Source organism: Rhipicephalus sanguineus, chromosome 11 (genome assembly GCF_013339695.2).
Source record: "Rhipicephalus sanguineus isolate Rsan-2018 chromosome 11, BIME_Rsan_1.4, whole genome shotgun sequence".
Classification (NCBI taxonomy): Eukaryota; Metazoa; Arthropoda; class Arachnida; order Ixodida; family Ixodidae; genus Rhipicephalus; species Rhipicephalus sanguineus.
In genome coordinates, this window is record NC_051186.1 from 108,571,999 (window position 1) to 108,595,592 (window position 23,594).

Genomic DNA, 23,594 nt, shown 5'->3' on the forward strand with positions numbered 1-23,594 from the left:
CTAAAGTGTTCCTTGCAGCTTCACCGGCTAATAAATATAAAAACGAAATCATTTGAAGTGGAATTTCATTGCTGCAAACAACATGCGATTAGGCAGGGTCCTAGCTACTTGGTCGTTTAAAAATACGATAATCCCATATCTTTGACGCTAAATATCAGTGGAGCATAGCGAACAATGCGAACCGAATGCTCCAGTTCATAAGGACTGAATGTTAAAGGAAGTATCGTAGCGTCAGATATTCATCTGATGTTACTGGAAAATAATATGCTAAAGGTCCGCCACAATAATCCGGGAATTTGCACCTTCAAAACATTAGCAAGCTCAATATGTGTACAAATATTTGCCTGATGATGGTGAGTCTGTAATGAAAATTGGTCATTGAATGATACTCAGAAACTGGCGTGATTTATTCCCAGTCATAGAGCCTCCGCATTTAAATAAAAGAAAATCTGAAAAAAGGCTCCGCTGTGGGAACCGTTCTTTTACAGCGAAGCTGGATATCGCTAGGGGGTGGTGCGATTTTCCGGCCGCGGGCAAGTGGCTACTTTCTTAAAGCTCTACTATATGGCGATAGTCATCCATGCTGGACGCTCCTCTAACATTAGCATACAACTATCAAATATAATGAAAAAAAGATCTTAAAGCCCTCATATGTGATAGAAGACACGTTAGATTGTGCCTGAAACACGCCTAACAAGTAATGCATTTGCATTTAGAAGCCATGTCGACATTAGAGGGTAACCCCCACGGGGTGCTAGTGGTTACGGTGCTCGACTGCTGACCCGAAGGTCACGGAATCGAATCCCGGCCTCAGCGGACGCCAGCACGCTAGAGGCCCATGCACTTAGATTTAGGTGCGTGTTAAGAACACCAGATGATAAATATTTACGAAAACCTTCGCTACGGCGTCCTTCATACTAATATCATTACTTCAGGACGTAAAACGTCATACATCTTAGTATTACATTACTGACACCGTTTATGCTTGACCATTGTAAACTGGCTTTTCCGCATTCTAAGTTCCGCACTCTAAAACACCCACGATGAACGTGAATAAAACACCCCGCTCATTCGTCAAGCTAGGCACGACGAGGGACGTTAGGCAGAGAATGTGGTCTCGTAGATGGAGTTGGCCAGCAAACATCGCCTATTGTGCACATCGATGGCAGTGTCGTCATCAATATGTCGCGGTAGACTCTACACAGTGCTTTCAACATTGATTAGCGCGTTTAAAACAACGCCTTTCATACGAAGCTGACCTCAAGCGTGCTACATCTCTGTCGTGTGGTAAACAGCTGCGCCGGTCGTCCACCTTCAGAGAGTGGAATGGCTGACACTTGTTTTATCTGTATTTTCGAACAAAGTATCCAGTCACAAGTCGGAGGAAATACAGATATTGAGTGGGATTAGTGCACTGATGGCTATGGGAAATATTCAAAATAATAAGGCCAAGTACGTTGTTCGTGATCGCAAAGCAGGATACACTTGGGCTAGAAATAGATGGGCCTACTAGATGTGGGAGATGTGAACTACGTTAAGTAACAGTCACGGTGGGCTTTCATGGCTAAGTCGTATAAGTATACAACTAAGCTTCCTTGTAATTTTTTTTTGCATCCGTACGACAACGATAAAAAAAGAAGTGAGTATGTAGTGAATGTGAAGAAGTGATTGCCCGTGGCACACTTTTATACCGATGATTGACGTTCATGATCATAATTAAACCTTTGTGGCAGCTGAAGTAATTAAGATAAACCTTGACACAGGTTATGGTAAATTCCGCGCAAAGATGACATCAACAAGATTTCCATTAAGGTTGTCAATCAACAAGCACATAACACTGGCACTCGATATGCACTCATTCAAAGCGTTGTCTTTTGAACAGTAAAACGCCATGGTGGGCGCTCCCCAGTTATAGAGTAACCTATGCCTGTGCTTACGCATACATTACCACAGAGCGCTTCATGAACGCGAGAATCACAGTTCGTAGCTTGAGCCGTGAACGTGCCAAGTCGACTGGTTTCCCTCTGGCGTCTGCATTGCGGAGGTGTGAAATATGCAAGGTGTGTTGGTAAAGCCTCGTGTGTGTTGTGTGTGTGCGTGTGCGTGTATCAGTAGCACAGTGGGTAGAGCGTCGCGTACCTATCGCCGGAAACAGAGGTTATGGCTTCGACTACCAGGTCATCCGCCTCAACGAAATTTTTCTTATAGTTTTTGTTTGCCACCTGTTCGTGCGCTTTGTGCGAGCGCCATTTCGCAATGGAAATGACGTCAGGGAAGTATTTATGAACCCCGGCATAAAACACTTTCGTATTAAAATAAAATCTAGGCAGCAACGCTTGTCGGTTCTCCTTTCACAACAGCAGCACTTTATTTCATAAAAAAAGCTAACCGCCAGAAAAAAAAAACAATAAGAATAAAGGCAGCAATAACACCCTCTGGACAGTAACAAACTGGGTACACTTATCAGAAAGGCGAAGGCGTCGCATGGAGAAACTCGCAGAATTAAGCATTGCTAGAGGTTAGGCACCTCAAATCGTCCATCATGTGCACAGTTAAAGTCACGTCTGACGCTTTTGCATTTAGCTTTGCAATTCTCATTGTTCGATATGTGGTTTACTCTCATCAAAGCGGAAGAAAAGTTATATTTCAAGAACAACATGACAATCGGATAACAGATGTCTCAGAAACGTGGCCGGGGCAGGTAACCAAATTTTAATGCCCATTACTTAAATATACCTCTTTATTTGCTCCCAATTTCATCATTACCCGTTCATTTGCTTATACATACTTCCACTTCAAGAAATGAATATCAAGTGTTGCGTCATATGTTATGCACGTCACCGTGCCTATAGAAAAGTGTCATGCACGCTCGAAAGTATTTTTGAGTACTGCAGATATCAAGATAGAGTTCATTTACCATAATTTGAAATGCCATATGTCAATCTTGAATCACAGTGATATTTATTCTTAATAAAGGAGAATGGGTTACAATTTATATAAAGCGCAGACGGACAAGCGCGACTCCACATGAAAAACTAGATAGTTCTTTTTTTTTTTCAAATAATTCAGACGTAAGAACCTGCGTCATGGTGCTGTGTTCTTATGGCTTACTGATCACTGCAGCGCTCGTGGCCTCAAAAGGTAAGCACTTTGGCAATATTACGCATTAATATTAATGGAAGGTACAAACCTTATTCATCGATAGCGTATCCTCAAATTGAAGACGTCATGTATCGTATGTGCGCGACGATGAGGCCGCTGGTGGCGGTGTTTTTCGCAGCGCCGCCTGGGCAGAGTCTGACGTCTATAAACTTCAAAAAGCACAAAGGAGACGGCTTAGCCCTATATCCCACTGATAGGGGCGAACAAACAGAGAATGCATGGAAACGCAGAAAATGCAAGGAGACATGCTTTTCACAACGCGAGTGGAACGCAGATGGCCGCCAAAGACGTGCTCATGGTCGATGCTACTTGAAGGCACTGGCGTTCCAGGGTCAGCCCTTGTGGTGGGAATCCGCTCACTGTAAGTTCGTTAGGTATAAGACAAGCGTGTCAATTCTGGGACATTCAATCGCAGGGGCTGAAAATCTTAAATGCTATACTATGGCTGTCCTGACTTGCGCGTTGCGTGAACAGTTTATCCAGAAACAAATACACTGCTAGGTTCTTTACCCACTTCTGCAAATTGATTAAGGAAACAGTATTAAAGGGTCCTGATTTTACACTTGAGTTAGTCCTGAGAACGGACGCATCAGAACAATGTCTAGGGGTTGTGCTCCTACAAAACATGACGCAATATTGCTTCCGGTAAAACACGCCAGTCGAAAGCTGTTGCCACGAGAAGTAGCATAGTCCACTGTAGAACGTGAATGGCTAGCATCAGCATGGTCAAGACATTTCATCTACTCTTTTATGGTCGTCATTTCACATCAGAAACAGACCTGCAGCCCCTACAATACGTAAACCCAAACACGGTCTTCAATACGCGCATTTTCCGTTGGCGATTGCTTCTGAAGGAATATGATTTTTCTGTACGTTATATCCCTGGAGCAACTCACGCGGGTGCCGACTACCTGAGTCGCAGTTCATGTGATCCTGCATGTGACCATACATAAGCACGAAATGGTTAGGCTCTTCTGGTGAGAGAACTAGTTTTGCAGAATTCGCATATATGTTGACTTTGTATAAACATTCAGCAACTCATAAGTAACAAGACCATGGCGGGTGTTTATTTCTCTACAATGTAGTGTTTTTGTGTGTGTCAGTGTTTTCATGGAACAATACGATATTGTGTGCAATGTTTGACTATTTTCGTGTGCCATTGTGTGCTGTCGACAGTATCACTGGCATCCACTCCACGTTAAAGTGTTCCCCTAGGACACTTCTTCAAATGTGATCTTATGTGATGTGGTGCCCTGACGCCGCTGAGAAGACGACGAAGCGGCGCCGAAACTGCGCAAGCATGCGCACTGAAATAAGAGCGGTTGGGCTATCTTGAAGATACCTTCCTGTGCGTGCCGCGTTCAGGAAGGTATCTTCCTGCACGAACCCATATCGTAGCAATGGTTGTTACTATATGGGTTCGGGGAGCAGGTTTAATGCTTGGGGTCAGAGACGCTTGTGACGGCCGCAAGGATGATGACGCAGTTCGAGTGGTACACAAACGTAGATTCTGACACAGAAATACACAAACAACACAAATAAAGCGCAGCAAGACAATCAACACGCGAAACGTCTTTAGAAAAGAGTTCAAAGAAACACCGCGCTCACGCCAAGGCCCTTGACTTCGCGGTCGTGGCTGCGTTGCGGGTCTTGTATGAGAAGGGCCAAGCGGGATGTCGCAGGTTCCTCTGCTTCCGCTGGACGCCGGGACAGAAGACGTGTCGTTGCGAGGTCGCTCGGGCGTTCACGCTCGACCAGGTCCCTCCGACAGATGTTGGCTTCCCGAATGTTGGCGTTCGACCAGGCCAACGCGTCTTCCCCGCTCCAGCTTCTGGCTCCGTCTGCCTTGCCAACGTGGCCTGTTCTTTTTCTTTTTATTTGTCGTGCCAAGCGGCACGTGCAGGGAGGTTTCTTCAAAATTGGCGAACTCTTAATCAGCGCGCGTGCTTGCGCGTTTTCGGCGCCACTTCGTCGTCTTCTCAGCGGCGTCAGTGCACGTCATCACAGTGGCACATACCCGCACACCAGAGTTCATGTTATGCGGGTATGTGCCACAGGTCCCTAAATCAACGCAGTAGCCGCAAGCACACACACTGACACCGAGAGAGACGCCCTAGTGAACGACTCCGGAAATTTTTGACCCTCTGTTCCTCCACTGACATCACACAGTACACGGCCCTCTAGCATTTCGCCTCTGTCGAAATGCATGGGAACCATCGTTAAAGGCGCAACACCACACAACACAAGAGAAGACCAGACGAGCACAGGCGCAACCGCCGCGGCCGGGATCGAACCCGCAACCTTCGGGTCAGCAGCCGAGAACCGTAACCACTGCACCACTGTGGCCGACGCAAGGAAAGTTAGGGAGCTAGAGAAAGAGCATCCCTGGAAGACGTTGGGCTAGTGGATGAGTGTTAGCATGCACTCATCCACGTGGTGCAGAACGAGGACCACGTGGATTACGCAAAAATCAGGGTCAGTGCTTCCTTCAATATCTCTGCCGAGAAGACCATGTCCCTCATGATTACCGGTGACTTCAGCATTTATTCATCAAAAGCCAACAACGCCTGGTTTTTAGACGTCATCAAAAGCGGTATGGATGTGGAAAGGGCATCAGAAGACCTCGGTGCCACGTCTAAGACAAAAGGCATCATAGATTATTTTCGTAAAAGCCGTCCGCGGTTTCACCAGCTCTACTTTACCTCGCTCTTCACTTCACTTAGACTGTTCGTAGCCGCGATCACGAACGGATCCGATAACAAGTCCTGTCCAGCTGGTGGCGCTCACTGATCGAGGTGATGATGACCTTATTCAAGAACTGCCAGGGCTCCTTCCACACATGTACGTTGGGTCGTGAAACGTGCGTGCGTTCTCCGTCATAACAGATAAGTATAAGCATAACAGCATAACGCAACTCTAACAACTGCAACTGTGACTGTAGCGTACGTGCAGTGCGCCTGCGCGTGTCACTCGGCTGTTTATATATATAGGTTCACTTTTCTGAATAAAGCTTAGTTGCCAGTACCGCCTGTCCTGTGCATCTGTGTTCCTTCATTGTCCTATTTTAATTCGTGCTATCCAGTATTGAAGAATACAAGCACTACATATCAGCTTACTGCGTTTGATGTTGGTAATACCTATGTTGCTGTTGGCATCGTTAAGCAACTGCAAAGAACTGGTTATACAGTACATGTGCGACTCTTCAAGCTATGTGTTTGGGTATGCCATTGGCACATTTGTCTAGTGTCATTCCGTAACGTTTCGGTCAATGTGAAAAAATTGCGATACAGTCACCATGCTGCGCACGCTTCGCATAACATCGATTCCCACGGTACGTGGGATCTGCCAAATATTTGTATTATCGTGCATGCTAATAACGGTTTTTATATGATTTTGTAATAAGAGATACATGATTCACCTGTACATGAAGCATTAATCACGTTTTACTCCAAAGAACCAACCTGTATCCAGAAAAGTAGACATAAGGCATTAAAAATACAGTTAATAAACAACACGTCCGCGTCACACTGCAAGCCAAAATCCGCGCAAAGAGCTCTTTCTAAGCGACGCTAACTACACAGACTTATACAAGACCTCTCTGGTGAACGGCAGTACAACGCGAAGCTCTTTTTTCAAAAGTGAGAGACGTAACAATTCAGTTTAAATGAACACGACGCACGACGGCTACGTAATTTCAAGCGCACCGAAGAGGAGAAATCGGACCACAATACTCCTGCTGCCACCTTGCGGTGAAGCGGCGGCAGCTCGAGAGCATTCGTATGACCCTGAGCGCATTGGCGAGGCGGCGGCGTTTGGCCACGTCTCATGTTCTACCACCGTGTTATAGTCCATGGTCTTCGCCGGTTCAATTCTGCATGGACTACAGGTGCCTGGACAAAATTACGATTAACGATGTTTATCCTGTTCCCCTCGATTACCAACAATGCGCCGAATTCCTTTCTTCAGTAGACCTGCCGTCGGCTTATTGACAAGTTTCAATGGCCAAGTGTGATCGTCCGAAGACAGAATTCATCACACTGTGCGGCCTCTACAAATTGCCATTCGGAATTTGCAATGATGGGCAGCATTTTACGCCTCTCAAGGGAACATTGCCGTTTTCTCCCCTATTTCACTTCGCAACTCACTGGTATGCGCTCAATAACTCGAACGGCACACGCTCTCTTCGCCCTCTCCTTCACCTTCTGAATCGCTCCCAAAAACACACAGAGCAACTGAAAGAGAGACAAAGAGATGAAAACAGATATAAAGAAGCGGAAAGATAAAAAAGACAGAGAAAGATAGTAATAGAAAGGAAGAGTGAAACATAGATATAAAGCGAACAAAGACATAAAACAGTAGAAGGACAAAGAAACAGATTGAATGAAATGGACACAAAAAAGAGAAAGAAAAACAGACAGCAAGACAGAAAGAGAAAGAAACAGAAAATATAAAGGGTAACAAAAAAGACAAAGAAACAGTTATAGAAATAGAGATAGAAAGAAAGAGGGAGCAATAGATAGAGAGAGATAGGTAGAGAAAAGAACGAAAGATGGAAAGTGCGAGAAAGAGATGCAAAAAAGAGATGCAAGAAACAGAGAAAGAGGAAAGAGAAGACGAATGAATGAGAAATACATGCATGTAAAGCTGCTGTCGGGGCTAGTTGGTACGACGTCATGCCTATACGGACCCCTGTGTGTGTCTTTTCTTTTTCAATCGGCCTTTCGTCAAATTTCTAGCAGCGAAAGTAGTCATGAAGTAAAGAGAAAAAAAAGAAGGCCGCCAGCCATGCTCTTCCTTCAGGCTTGGCACCAGTGGTGTGAAGCTTCCATATTTTCTTCCAGAGACTCCTCGCCAGTGCCCGGCAGGATCGCGGCCAGAAAATTCATGGAATCAGGGACCCTCCCACCTAGCGTGACCCGGACCTTCTCTGGTCGTGAACATTGTTTAGGAAAACTAAATGTTTATTTCATTCCTTTAGGTATGTTGTGGCCCGTCCCAGCCACGCTCACATAAAGGCTAAAACAAGCTACTTTGTTATTGAAAAGGAGTGCCTCGCCTCTCTGTGGGCGTTACCCAAGTTTAACCCCTCTTTGTACGGCCAGTCCTTAGACGTGGTGACTGATCGTCGCGCGCTCTCTTCGTTGGCTTGGCTTAAAGCTCGTTCTGGTCGTCTTGAACTTTAGGCTCTTCGCCTGCAAGAATTTGACATTCGCGTCGTCTACCGGTCGGGAGGAAAGCATACTGACGCGGATGTGCTCTCACGATCACCCGGGAGCTCCCGTGAATAGGAACACTCACAATAGGGCCATTTGACAAGCTAAGAAGAAATGCCAGCGCTCCCTTCGGCTGGTGCTCGTGACGTTACCACCTCCATCTTACATAGATTCATTCTCCGTCATGGTGTACCACGTGAACTACTCATCGATAGAGCTCGTGTGGTTTTGCAGGAGTCCTGCAGCAGTTCCTTCTTTCATACCGTTCGGAACACTGCAAATCTACAGCCTACTGCCCTCAGGACGAGATGCCTAACGGAACGTTTCGACCTGAATGCTGGGAGACATGCTTGCGATGTATATTGATTCCGATCACTCGAATTGAAATGTCGTTCTCCCTTTAGTTACGTACGCATATAATATCACCACGCAGTCTCCAGGAGACCTTTTGCCCATTGTCATTTTATATGGCCCTCGAACGGTGCACCACACTCGACACAGTTTTGCAATATAATCTCTATGCCTCCTTATTTAGCCGAGTTTCGAAATGGCATGGTATGCTGAAGAGTGTCGTCAGCTCGCACGCTCTTTCACTGCAGACAGTGAAGCACCCTAAAAACTGTGGGCAGCTACGCCCTAGTGGCGTGAAGACTGAGGAAACGACGAAGATGGTGGCAGCCTCCTCCTCCTTTCCTTCACATCACTCCTCCTCACCATCACTTTCCCTCCCCACAGCTTTGTTATACTAAACAAGCATGGCTTCCCTCCACTTTCCCGTCCTCTGCACCCTCACTTCCCCTTTCATCCCTGCTACTCTTACTATTCATTGGTTATGCTATGCTTTACTATCCCCTTCCTTCCCTCCTCCTCCTACCCGGACATCACTTCTCACCCCCATTTTCCATTTCCCCTCCTTGGAATACTGTTTACACAAGGCTATGTTATGTTACCTTCTCCCGTACTCATTCTCTCCTCGTCCTCACATCGCGTCTCTCCCCCCACTTATTTTTTGTTCCCACCCCTCTCAGTGTACTATACTATGCATAGTTATACTATGCTAGAAGCTGCTCGGCGTATAATTCTCGTTCCAACCCCCCCTAATGCGATACTGTACAAAAGAAATGTATTGATTTGCCCCTGACCTCCTCCTTTCCCTTCTCCACATGCTATGCTCAGTCCGCCTCCTCCCGCCCATTTTTTCGCTGAACTATACTGTAGAAGACTATGTATGCAGTAAGGTAGATGGGTGGACGAGTTGGAATTGATATCATATTTTATAATTCAGCGCAAACAAGGCGGATCACAGGAATAAAAGGACACAGTACGAGCGCTACTAAGACGATGCAATGCTTCACCCTGTCGCTCCTCCTTTCCTTGCTACACACACTCGCATCACTGCTCCTCAGCCTCACTTCCCTACCCCACCCCTTTTTACTATAACACACATTGCGATGTTGTGCTAGGAGCTGCTTTGGACATACCCGTTTTCTGTGGCGCATACCTGTGCAATTCTGTACATGGCTCCGATTAGCTTTCCACTCTCCTGGCCTGACTCCCCAAGTCTGCACCGAAGTATACTAGCCATTACCGCGCCATCAAGTGGCCCCGTCCAACGTCCAGCTATGTCATTGAGCAGGATAAGCAGTCCACTGACAAGCGTTGTCGTGATAGTGAGACGGTCCACATCAGTCGCCTCGAGCTCTCTACGACCCTCAAATTCTCATCGTCACCTTAAGTCACTAGGATGATTTCTTGTTCACCGCCGGGGTGTTGTAGTGGTGAAGGAGCAAGGCATTCACAAAGGGACGATCTATTGCTGTGAAGCGGGAGCGCTGATCCCAAACTGTTGGCGCCGAGTCTGTTGGACTGCTATCGCTGTGCCGGCTTTCTGCCTGCAACCCGACGTAGATCAATAAACTCCTTCCAAAAATGTCAAAAAGCTTGTATCCATTTTTAAGGAATACGGTAACAAATGTCCAAAAGTATAATAACCATCCCCTACATCTCTGAGTTACATGAAATCGAGGTTCATTAAAAAAAGGTTTTTATCAAAAATAAAGTTAAACAAGGAAAAAAGTGATGTAATTTTCCTTGCGCGATTTGCAGGAACAACGGGAAAGCCCACATGCAATCCTGGAGAGGAGAACAAAAATGTTGTTTGGACATGCTATACGGACGCCCATAATACAACGTGTTTCGAAAGAAGTTTCTCTTACCAACCTAGCACCGACACATGCGAAGAATTTTTGTATGAAGGCTGCGGTGGAAATGATAATAATTTTCCTTCTATGGAAGCCTGCTTAAGCCACTGCAAGTACGCATTCGTTTACGACTATTCTGTCGGGCTTGCACATGATACTTATAAACCACCAATCGAGTCTTTGTAAGACGCGACTTGCGCTGTAGTCGGCTTCATTACCGTAACGTACATGAACGCAATGACAGGCTTTATGCCAAATGTTTATAAAGATCAGTGAATACATTGGCCATTGTATTTTTCCTATGTTACGACGTCGCGGATTTTTTTGGTGCCATCGAGTGATCTTATACTTCGGCGACATCGCAGGTTTAAACCCCACCGCTGTGGCCGCATTTTAATGTGGCCGAAGTATGAAGTGCGCTTTTGCTTATTGTATCTTCGGTTTGGGGGAACGGAGTGGAACATGAACAAAATGAAATGTCATTTTCTGAACACGCAGACCTGCAAACTATCGAGTGCCAGGCCGGAGCGCCTTTGTCACCGTTAAAATACTGGTGGGTGCCGCGCAGCGCTATCATTCGAACCGCAGTACGTACCGCATACAAGGTGTACGCTCTATCAGTCTAATAATGAGGCGGTAGTCAAGCCAAGCCCGAAAGCAAAGCAACGCAGTTCACTCCTAGCTTCAAAGTACCCTCGAAAATATTTTTAACCTGACTTACAAAAAAAGACGAAATACAACATGGAGCTGCGCCGGTATAACACACAAAAGTAAATGGTGTCTTCACAGAAGTAGTGCTTATCTGGATATGCGAGTTTTACTATGTCCATTGGTGTTTAGCAGCTATAGCCACCGCCTGACGTGGATGCACCCACTTTGACGCCTAGTGGCACATCTCCATCGCGACGACCACGCCCATGATTATGATTTAAGCTTGTGGCAGCTGAAGCTATCAACATATACTGGTCACAATATATGATGAATTCTGCGCAAATATGGCATCAACAAGTACATAATAAACACTGGTTCACGATATGCACTTTTTTCAAAGGGTCGTCAATTAAGGAGACAAACGGCACGATGTGCGCTCCCGAGTAATAGGGTAACCTACGCCTGCGTTGCAAACTCGACCCCACGGCGCTTCAGCAACACGGGAGGCAGAGGTTCATAGCTTCAGCCGCGAACGAGCGCAGGCGTTCCATGTCCCCGCTGGCCTCTGTCTTGCTGCACCAAGGCATCACATTCGGCCGTCGACATTTGTTGCCCTTGTGCAGCGCTTATTGCAGCAGTTTTATTAGTCGGTGCTATTCGCCTCGTACGCAACCAGTGGCAGCGCTGCGAACGGCGCTCCTGTGACGCAAATGTGAGCTTTCGGCTTTTGTCGTCTGCTAGGTTCTGGCTAAAAAATCAGCATTTTCTCTGTAGTTCGCTCGCATCGCACGGCGTGTTTATGATAACGAGGTTAATAAACGTTAACATTTAACATATCTTCTATATACCCACAGCCATCGTGGTCACGATCATGCCCCCGAGTTCGTGGCGTCACTCATTGGGCTGGATGGCGTTGAACTAGCTTACGCGAAAGCGCGAACATCCCGCCAAGTGAGTTAAAGAGAGTCTACGCTACTTTGGAAGTGAAGTGCGATCAATTTTACGGCGTATTCGCAAAAGTTAGCGTAGTGTGAACGAACTTGAGTTGAACGAAAATTCACACTCCACACCCAATTGCAGTCATGTGAACCTGTGTACACAAAACGTTTGCCCGCCAAAATAAAATTGATAACTTCATCGACCAGCGCGTTATTCAGGAAAACAAGCGTTCACTGGGCGAGTTGGATCCACATTAAAACTTGTTGCGCGTACTATCGGCTCCGAATCAAACGCCAACAGTGGCGCGCGTTGTACAGTTCGCACCCTTATGGTTAAACATAGATAAGCTCATGCGGTTTGCCGCTCGTGAGCTTCATTCATGCGTTTGAGCGTGCAGTGCTCCCCAATCGGGTGTGCGACCTGCCAATGGTGATTAAAGGGCGGCGCGCACTCTACAGTACCTAATGTTCGGGCAACGAGCTCCGCTGTTCATGTTTAATTCTCCATCGATAGTACAGCTTGGTAAACAGTACGAAAAATCGGCGAACGCGTCCAGGGAGATGAGAAAGAGAGCTCTTTCCCACCATTCTTATGACCTCTTTGTTTGGTTATTGCTATTTTTACGGCGCTGTAACACGATTGCATATTCTAAGGTGAACGTCTTATATTTGTCTTCGGACGCGAAAACTGACCGTCGACGTTGCGCGTCGGCAGCGTCAACACGAGTGATGCAAAAAATCATCACACGAAGACGTCACCTTATGACGTATCATGACATCACATACCGCCCAAATTCGTGACGTCAAAGCATCACGTCACTTGATGACGCCATCACATGATATCGTCGCTTTGCATTGCCTCCGTCATCGGTGCGCCGATTACGGAATCAATGCAAAATCATGTAATGCGTAGAAAGCTTGTAATGCATCCGATCCTGCAGGCAGTACAAAAGCACGTTACGTTCAGAAAGCATTCGGAAGGGGGCGGGGTTTGAGAGCGAACAGCGTTTGCTGCTAGACTGTGATATTTTGTCGCGAGAGGCATTGCTCGGCTGCATGAAAGAAAAGGAAGCGTGATGGTAACGAACTTCAGCCAAGAATACAGACAGCAGAGCAGGGGACGACGATTGCGTACTTCGAAGAAATCTTGGCTTCCAGCAATGCGTTTGCCTTCTCAGATTCTGACGAAGCTACAACGGACAAATCAAAGCCTAAGCCATCCTTAAACGTAAACCTAAGCCTTCCCGCTTGCCAGCAGCAACAGCTCCGATGCTTTCTGAAGGAATACAAGGACTGTTTATCATCGTCATCGCGGGTCCGGCAAACACCGTAGCTAAACACCGTATCCTAACGAAAGAAATGCTCGACGACTCCGTCAGAGTCCCTACCGGGCTTCGACGCGAGAACGGCAGGCCGTTAAGAAACAAGTCGACGAACAGCTACGCGACGCATTATCCAGCGTCCAGAGTCCGTATTCGGTTGCCCGTAGTGTTAGGTGAGAAGAAGAATGGAACCCACGATATTTTTGCATCGATTATCGTCGCCTGAACAAAATCAAGAAGAAGGACGTTTACCCTCTTCCACGGATAGACGACGCCCTGGTTGACTCCACAACGCGAAGTACTTTTTGTCGATTGACGGTAGAACGGCTACTGGCAAATCAATGCCGAGGAGAGAGACCGGAGAAAGACGGCATTTATAACAACAGACGGCCTGTTCGAGTTCAAGGTCATGCCCTTTCGTATTGTCCGGCACCTGCGACTTTACAACGTGTTATGGACACAGTGCAGGATGGCTTGAAGTGGCAGACCTGCCTCGTGTACTTGGACCACGTCGTTGTGTTTGCCTCAAGCTTCGACGAACACCTCCGGCGCCTTGAAGCTGTACTTCAAGCAATCAAGACCTCCGGATTATCCTGAAGCCACAAAAGTGTCGCTTTGTCTACGAGGAGCTCTTGTTTTTCGGTCACGTGATCAGCAGGGATGGTGTTCGCCCAGAACCGCGGAAAACAGCTCCTATCACTGCCTTCCCGCCGCCCACCGACAAGAAGGTAGTACGCCAACTTCTGGGCTTGTGCGCCTATTAAAGACGTTTCGTCAAAGGATCTTCAAGGACCGCCGAGCCTCTAACGCGTCTTACGAAAACCGATGTGGAAATCAAGTCGGAAACGACACAAGTCGAAGCATTTCAAGAACTCTAACGATGCCTGCAAACGGCTCAGTTACTCGCACATTTCGACGAATACGCTCAAACAGAAGTGCACACCGACGCAAGCAGTGTAGGACTCGGCACCGTTCATGTGCAGAGGACTGACGGATTGGAAAGGGTAATCAGCTATGCTAGCCGGTCGCTATGAAAGGTGGAAGCCAACTATTCTACAGCAGAAAAGGAATGTCTTGCCATCATCTGGACTACATCAAAGTTCCGCCCCAACTTTACGGTAGGCATTTCAAGGTTGTGAGATATCACCTTGTGTCGGCTAGCTAACTTCAAGGACCCTTCAGGTCGCCTCGCACGGTGGAGTGTGCGACTTAGGAATTCAACATTACCGTCGTTTACAAGTCCGGACGAAAGCACTCCGACGCCGACTGCTTGTGCCGTGGCCCCGTTGACCCACCGCCACACGACGACCAGGATGGTGACTACTTGGGAACCTTAAGTGCTGATGACTTCGCCAAACAACAGCGAGCCGACCCGGAACTCAAGGTTCTTGTGGTACACCTCGAAGGCAAGGTCACCGTTATTCCACAGGTATTCAAGCGAGGACTGGCGCTGTTTATCTTGCGGAATTGCGTTTTCCTAAAGAAAAGCTTCTCGCCACTCCGGGCCAACTTCCTCCTCGTAGTACATTCAGCATTACGTCCACAGCTTCTGGAAGCTTTACACGACGACCCGATGGCTGAACACCTGGATGTTTCCGGTACGCTCGCGAGAATACAAGAAACGTACTACTGACCTAGCCTCACTACCGACGTCACCCACTACGGAAAGACTTGCCGAGACGGTCAGCGACGGAAGACACCGCCGGCAAAGCCAGCTGGACTTCTTCAGCTGATCGAGCCACCACGCCGGCCATTCCAGCAAATCGGGATGGACTTACAGGGGCCGTTCCTGACGTCGAATTCCAGAAACAAATGGATCGTTGTAGCCACCCACCACCTCACCCGCTACGCCGATACAAGGGCCCTGCCCCAAGGCAGTGCCACCGAGGTTGTTCGCCGCAATATGGCGCACTAGAGGTCCCGATTACTCACAGAGGTACGGCTTTACTGCGGAGCTAACTCAGGCAGTCTTGAGATACAGCCAGAAGAGTCACCGCCCGACCACGGCCTACCACCCTCACACCAATGGCCTCCCATAGCGTCTAATCAAGGCTATCGCCGACATGCTGGCTATGTTACGTCGACGTCGAGCATAAGACGAGGGATGCTATCCTTCCGTACGCGACCTTCGCATGCAGTACGGCAGTACAAGAAACCATGAAGCTGTGGCCGTACAAGCTGGTCTGCCGAAGGAGCCTGGCAACGACGTTCGATGCAATGCTGCCAGCTACCACCGACGAAGACAATCTCGAAGTCGCCACTTATTTGCAACATACCGAAGAAGCTCGACATCCCTCTCGCTTGCGTATCAAGAACCAGCAGAGGATCAACACCCGTCACTATATTGCCACGCTTACTTCTTGTTTTATTTTGATGTTTTTTTGTGTTTGACCAGCAAGGACGGTTATCAACGCTCGAGCCTGTCGGCGAAGTAGTGTTCGAGAAGCTTCTCGATTGTAGTAGATTGTTTTGCTAACATTTTGCGCCGCACGCGAATGTTCCAGCTTTATCGAGAGATAACGCCGCCACAGCGATATCGCTGGAAAGTTCGATAGCGCCTGTATAAAAGCCGACGCACTTGACCGCTTGTCAGTTGACCGACGGTCGACGCTCTGTTCGCCGCTATCAGTGTATTGCTGTAGTTTGACTTTCAGTTTCTCGGCCACAATTTCGGCCAACTAAAGAGTTTCATCTCGGACGTGCTGACTGCTGCCTTCTTCGACGTCACGACCACGTGACAATATTCTTCCTCGAGGCCACATGGAATACCAGCCCGGTGACCTTGTTTGGGTCCGGACGCCGATACGCCTACGTGGACTTAGTGAAAAACTTATCCGGCGGTACTTCGGTACATTCAAGGTACTTCGACGTCTCGGCGTTGTAGACTACGAGGTCATCCCGGATGACATTACAAACTGACGCCGCGCACGACCTGAAGTCGTCCATGTCTTGTGCCTTAAGCCGTTTTTTACGCGTTAGCTAACTTGTGCACTGTAGTTTTTGCTTTGTTAGCGTAATTCATTTCTTTATGCACTTCTTTTTTCCCCCTTCTATGTTCTCTCACAAGCATTGGGACGATGCTTTTTCAGAGGGTGCTTCTTTTGCTATGTTTTTGTAACGGGACAGTTACATGTGTGATCGCAGTCTTGCGCGGGCTGCGCCAGAATGTCTAGGAATATTTCATGTTGTTGTAGATCATTTTGTCAAGATTGCGCACATGCCGCGAATAGTCAAGATCATTCCAGAGCTTGTGCAACCACCAGTGATAAGACTGGAAAGTTGGACGCCTGATATATATAGGACGGTGCGTCCCAGCCATGATCAGTTTATCGATGGCCGACGATCTGTTTGCCGCTATCAGTGTACAGTGTGTAGTTTGACTTTCCGTTTCCGGGCCACAACTTCGGGCACATAAATAGTTTCATCTTCGACACGCCGACTGCAGCCTTTGTCGACGTCACGACCACGTGACAATATAGAGCGGTGAAATTAACAACTTGTAAAGGGAACATCGTGAAAGACGTGAGAAGTAGAAGAGGGACAAACAATTAAATTCCGGAACCATTCTCACCGTTAGGCACTCATAATCACCCCTTCTTCTCTTTCTGATATTTCTATTTCCTACCCACAAAGCCAGGAGGCCAACAAGACGCTTTTCTGGTCATAAACGTGACCTTTTTTTCTTTCGTTCTCTCTCTTGGAGTGACGGGAAGCAGTCATGTATAACCGGCATAGCCTGGTTACAAGTGAGTAAAGTAGCCTAATGAAGTATAATTAAAATATTAAAAGTATTAGGAGGTTGTGCAACTTAAGTACGGCCCTCGTTGACTCAGGTAATTTTTCAACTGAATGGAACGGAAACCAATATGCTTGTTCTGCGGCACAAAATTACCTGAAGTTTCAGAACTTTTCCGGGCCACTTGTATTGTGACGTCAACTAAGACAGTAGTCGGCGTGTTCAAGATGAAACTCTTTATTTGGCCGAACTTGTCACAGCAGTACAAATGTGTATTGTGTTTGCGGTATTCTAAAGTTTACTTTCTGATAGACGGTAGCTCCAAGATCACCGTTCTTTTACACTATACGCGCACTCTACGTAATCATCATGAAGGTATACTGTGTCATTTGCGATCCCAGCGGGTTCCAAATTCTTTTGTAAAAATGCTCTTTGGAAATGAATCGCAAGAACACCGATTTTGTGTGAGTTGGTTTTGCATAGCAGAACACTTGAGTGCGCACGGTGAAAGGACTTAGGGAGGTTGTTTTCACCTCCCTCTGTCCTTGTTTCTGCGCGCTTAAGTGTTGTGCTATGCTCTTTAGGATGCGAAAGACATCCTCGCTGTATTCAAGGTCTCAACTGACCTGGCATGCAATCCTGGGTGCCAGTTGACAAATATGACATCCAGACTGATCTCACAGAGACAACAAAACAAGAGGAGCACGCACTAACAGGTATCACTGCTTTCTATTCAGCCAGAGAAGTGAAAATGGACGTAAACATCGCGAAAAATATGGGGACGAAAGGCAGCCAGACTGGGCAAGCTAAGTGACCTAAACCTCACCATTGTGAAATTATACTCATTCAAGAACTGCCATTCGTGAATCTCTGGACACGGTAAAAAAGAATCAGGAAATGAATGAACATGCCTGGCTGCCCTTTCAAAATAATCGGTAAAGCCGAATACCGTGCTTTTCAAGCGTGACGCGCTTTCAATTCTATCGCCGTTACCATGAACGGCTGCCGACGAAGTTTAGTCGGGCCAGTTGTGTACTATGAACTTTTCTTTTCTTTCTTGCTGTGGCACAACTGTCAACTTCGTGCGAGATTCAGAGCGATAAAGACCATGCGGCGCTTGGTGGAAAACACGCGAACTAAACGTTGATGTCCATGAAAGCTGGATCTGACCAGGTTGGGGAGCACTTATGAGATAAGAGAAAATACGATCTATGGTAGTGCCTTTGCACCGAAACGGGATATAAGTGGGCGCAGTTAGGAGGGATTCACAGCCATACCCACTGAAGCAGGTGATGTAGTCGGAAAATTTTGCGTTGGTGCTATCAGGAAGACTGAGGTTTATATAACCTAAAATATTTACCCGTTTAACACAAGCGCATGTCCTGTGCCCTCCTTTTCTAGTCATTCGGATAGTAGCGCGCTGATTCATCCAAAATTTCCTGCAAATCAAATCAGGAGTGACGCTCTTTGCCTGTGCTTCGTCCTTTTTCTCGTGGTGCACAGGTGCCTAAATTTTTTCCTAAAAAATGTACCCGTTCACCTTCTAGCGACAGTGTTCAATACATCGCCTGAAGCTAAGCAGAACTCTACGATAGACGACGATGGCGAGCCATAGACAATAATTATTATCTTAATATCTTGTGAAAAGCGCGGTTCTGAAGTTATCAACAATGATTCACATTTAGAAATATTTAGTGCAAAAACCTGTCGCCTATCATACTGAAGGCATGATGACATAAAGACCGCTACTCACCATGAGCATCATCACTTAGATGACAGTATTTAAACAAAAGAGGAAGAAAACTTGATTACGTCGTTATCACTTTCACATAACCATGTTTCACTTATAATAGAGAATGGGTATGCCCAGTAAAGGGCAACAAATTGGTAATATTGTCACAAATTATTCTCAGACATCAAACACTAAAATGAAGAAATAAGCAACATGGTTGAGACAGCCGTGAAGCTAGTTCAGATGGTGATATACGCCACCGTGTAATTGGATGATGTTACAATCAGCAAATTGAAAACATAAACGGGCCGAGCTCTGATTTTATGGTAAACACCCTGCTGTCAGTAGATTTTTTTTGCGTTTTTCTAGCAGTGATCAGACCAAAGAAGCTCCCACTGTTTGTCTTTTTCGAGTGCAATTGTTTACACAAAAATGATGGCTGATCCCTCTGTCATATAGGAATCGGTATAACACGAAAGTGAAACGTGTCATCACAGAAGTAGTTGATTGTTTATAGTTCACCGGTGTATGAGAGCTTGTACAATGTCTACTGTTTGGCAGATATGGCACGACTTGATGTGGACGCAGCTCACTCCCGTTGACGACTAGTGGCACGTCTCAGTACCGATGGCTAACGCCCATGATCATGAATTACCCCTTGAGGTAGCTGAAGTTCTTAACATATACGTGGACACCGCATATGGTGAAATCCGCGCAAAGATGGCACCAACAAGCACATAATGAACACTGGTACTCGATATGCACACCTTCAATGCGTCGTGAAATGCGAATAGAAACGCTACGCGCGGCGTGTCTTCCTTCTAGCCTGGCCGTTACATCTCACAGGGCGAGCAGGGAACGCGGTGCGACAGCCAGGCAAGTGTTGGAGAGCTTTTTTGATATGGATGAATGCTACGGGCGAGGCTTGGGCTAAAGCTGCCTCCTCACGGTGTGTTAGCGTTGACGAAAAAAAAAATTGGCCGCGTATCTGCGTGCTTCGCTGCAAATGTCGTGTAAAGACGATAGAAGAGGCGCTGTGTGAGAAATGGACGCCATCTGGCAATACGTTGGGAAACATGAGTGCTGTGTTGCGTGCTGGTAGTCCCGGCGCAGCAGCAGGAGAAAACCGGCGGTGACCAACGCGACCGGCGGGGACGCCAGCCAGCCCGAAAACGCGGTTTGGCGCGAAGCGCTGAAGCAGAGGAACGTCCGCACTCAACGAGTACTCTCCACACACTCTTTTATTTACACGTCGCCTGGGTAAAACAGGAACGCCAGAGCGGCGCCCACAACCGGCAGCCTGAAGGCCGCCCACAACGCTGCTTTTTCGTTTTTTAAATATTTTTTTCACCTTCTTGGCCTTCTCAAAACTAAAGTTTTTCAACGCCAACCCATGACATTCGTACAGTGCAATACAGAACCGAAACCGAAACACAACAATGAGCTCGTGCGAAGGGCACGGAGGAAGGCAAATTTCAGCGCAGTCGCATTTTCAGCTTTGTTGAAACAGCGCTCACTAGACGACGACGAAGTAAAAGAAGGCACAGGACAACAAATATGAACGCATACCAACTCGCTCAAGCTTCCATTCTTATGCATTTTCAGCGCAGCTTAAGAAACTAGGGTCCTTAAAATTACGTATGTATGCATTTTCTATTAAAGGAACACGCCACCTAATACTTACCTAGTGATGTTGCACCTCAGATATGCATGATATTTACTTTTTGATCGACAACGTTCACAAGTATGAACAGCCGTACCAGTTCAAGACGGCTGGCCCTTGGGCAAGTGGTTCAACTTTGGCCGAGTGGCTGAATCGAGGGACGTGCCGACAAACAGAAAGACAGACAGGCAGAAAGACAGACCAAAATTTCTGCGTTTAAGTTCCCCAAGAAAGACTATCGTCTTTAAAACTTGTATTGTAAACACGCCGAACGGGACAGTCGTAGCAACGGCGCGTTTTTTTTTTTTCGAGCCTAGTGGCAGAGATGTCACCGCCCCGTTATAAAGGGGACGTTCATAGCATCAATTCATCAATCCAAGAACACTGTGAGAGGAAGTATGAAAGATAATATTGGAGGGAAACAGCGCGAAAGACGAAGTACCAGGCAGAGAAGGACATAAACCTGGCTTGTCCTTCGTCTTTGGCGCTGTTTCCCTCCAATATGTCGTACCAACTCGCCCAAGCAACCACTTAAGTGAAAGATAAGAGGCGCGTTCATGTAGCCTCCGTATTGTGTTTGGCGGTAGCTCAGTGGGCTACACTCCCGCCAGCGATCGTGGCGGACCGAGTGGTCATCGGTTCGACTCCCGTCCACGGAAATGTTTCTTGCCAATGTAGCCTGTTTTTTTTCCGTCTTTTTCTCGCGTCACATGTGCACGTGCAGTAAGGCGTCTTCATTAAGTTATCAAAGGTTGTTATGGCCGTGCGCGTGTTGGCGCGTTTCTGCTTCCGTTTCGTCCTCGTTCTGGTGTCGGGGTACACCATGACGTATGTGTATATCTGCATAAGTTCCACAAATCGATTCTGTGCGCTCATTCGAGGTGATTTTCATCAACCATCCTCACTGATCACTTTCATGTTTATTCATTTCTCTCTAGAACCAAAATGACGGATTATGAAATAAAATGTAAGTACTAGTAAAATCTATTTCGTAGTATTTTAGTGCACGTGAACACTCATATGTGATACATGCCCTACATAATTGGCGTATTCAACAGAGAACAGTTTGTCACGTGTTAGTGACAGTGCAAAATGCAGCCGTCACACTCGTAGAGACGAAACTCCTTATTGGGCGAACCTGTGCCCAGAAAACTAGGTACCGCAATGTACATTCATGCATGATGCACACTGATAGCAGCGATGACAATCGTCAGCCGTCAGTAATTTGATCCCCTGTGGAACCGTCGCCTGATATATATCAGTGATCGAGCGTTCCAGTGTTGTCGCTGGTGCTCACCTGAGTTCCCGAATAAACTTGACTATTCGCCCGCTGCGCATAATCTTAAGAGAAAAGTCTGAAGTAATCCAGCGGTTTTCAGAACAATACGGGGCGCCCAGCGCCCAGCAATGCTATCAGTTTCTCTGGAAGAAGCACAAATACGTTTCTCAGCTCACAAGAGCGTTTGCAACGAGGAGAGCCACGCGAGACGTGCGTGCTCACACATCTTGCTGGCCGAACTTCTTGCATACCTTCCGCAGCGTTGCACCTGATGGATCAAACTAAGTATACCGCGCCATAGAAGCCCTTGACCTTAGGAAGCCTACATTGATCTAGGAAAGTAGCGACACTGTACCCCGCACGCTTGCTTGCGCATCGGCGCGCGAAGAGAATCGATAATGTGGACATTATCGCATTATCGCTACCGATCTCTGCGCTAGCGTATCCATTCAAAATACATCTATCTTCCGACGTTTCCCCGTAACAATATCTTTTTGGCGCATGGCTATTTGTTTTTTTACATGCGAAGCATATCGATTAGTTATTCTAGAGCGGTATCTTTAAAATCCTTACTCAGACAATTGGAGTAGGGTAAGTGACAGGACACATGAAACCAACTTTTTCTCTCCTGGTCCGGGTTCGAACCCCGGACCAGGACGAATTTTTTCGGCAACTAAGAGGCTTTATTTCTGAGAAATCCGTATAGATTTCCTTGTGGCTTCGTGCTACCAACGGGTGGTTGTCTATTTTCCCTTTCTTAACCCTTCCGCCACCTTGCGGGATTCCGCAGAACTGATTTGAAATCAAATAACCTCAGTTTTTAGCTCAATCATGTTTTCGCCTTTCACATGCGCGCTGTGCCAATGTTACATGAAGCATTTCCCTAAGTATACGAGAAGGCTCATTCTGCACTTACATTGCGGCTGCTGAGTTAGCGCAAGAAACTTGTGAGTACTTGCCATTGTCTTGTGGCAGAGATAACGAAAACAGGGCCGTCGTACTGACTTCGAGAGCAAGCCCGTGTCATTAGCAGGGGCCAGCGTCATTGACTCTATAGTACTGTCATAGGTGGTCTCATTGGCGCCGTTTCTTACACGTATACTCGGGCAAGGGGTGAAGTTACAGCCGCAGACGCGTGGATGTTGGCGTTAATCGGATACCGAGAGCCCGGCACTCGCTGGACGGGTGAATTTAAGTGCCTCAGCTCGCCAGTTGCCTTACACAATGTCGCAGCTTTGCAATTCACGAATACCCAGATTTGTAGCGTAAAACGCAGCTAGGGCGTTTTATGGCGTCTGAGAAAAGAAACCTGGAGATAAACGCTGTCGCGCAATTCACATTTCCACGGAGCATGTTGTAACGCAGACAGACGACGATCACTGTCCAGCGAAGGTTCAGTGACGTAGTCTGGACTTATCGAATCGGATCGGTCGCTGGTGCTGCGCATAATGCAACCATTCTAAGTAGCATGAAAACAGGAAATTGAAACCTGTTTCAGCTGAGTTGCTGCGCACTGTTGCGATTCGCACGGTTAGAGTCATGTAAGAAATGATAAACTTGACGTAGAGACCTTAAATTGGTCTGCAAGTGATCCTTCGGGCTCCGTATTCCGGCTCAATGTGTTTGTGCAAAATCGTCACAACTGTTTCAGGGTCCCTTGAACTGGCGCACGTAATTGAAAGCCTGTCATTATTGAT

The 23,594-nt window shown here is 47.0% G+C and overlaps 1 protein-coding gene across 1 annotated transcript in view; it reads left to right on the plus strand.

Annotated features, from left to right (window-relative positions):
- Positions 1 to 3,015: 3,015 nt before the first annotated feature.
- Positions 3,016 to 23,594, plus strand: part of LOC119373281 (tissue factor pathway inhibitor) — a 38,482-nt gene continuing 17,903 nt past the window's right edge. Inside the window, exons 1-3 of the mRNA XM_037643303.2 lie at positions 3,016 to 3,141; positions 10,482 to 10,689; positions 21,557 to 21,585. Coding sequence (XP_037499231.1) covers positions 3,087 to 3,141; positions 10,482 to 10,689; positions 21,557 to 21,585 — 292 coding nt within the window. The 5' untranslated portion in view covers positions 3,016 to 3,086. The remainder of the gene's footprint in view (positions 3,142 to 10,481; positions 10,690 to 21,556; positions 21,586 to 23,594) is intronic.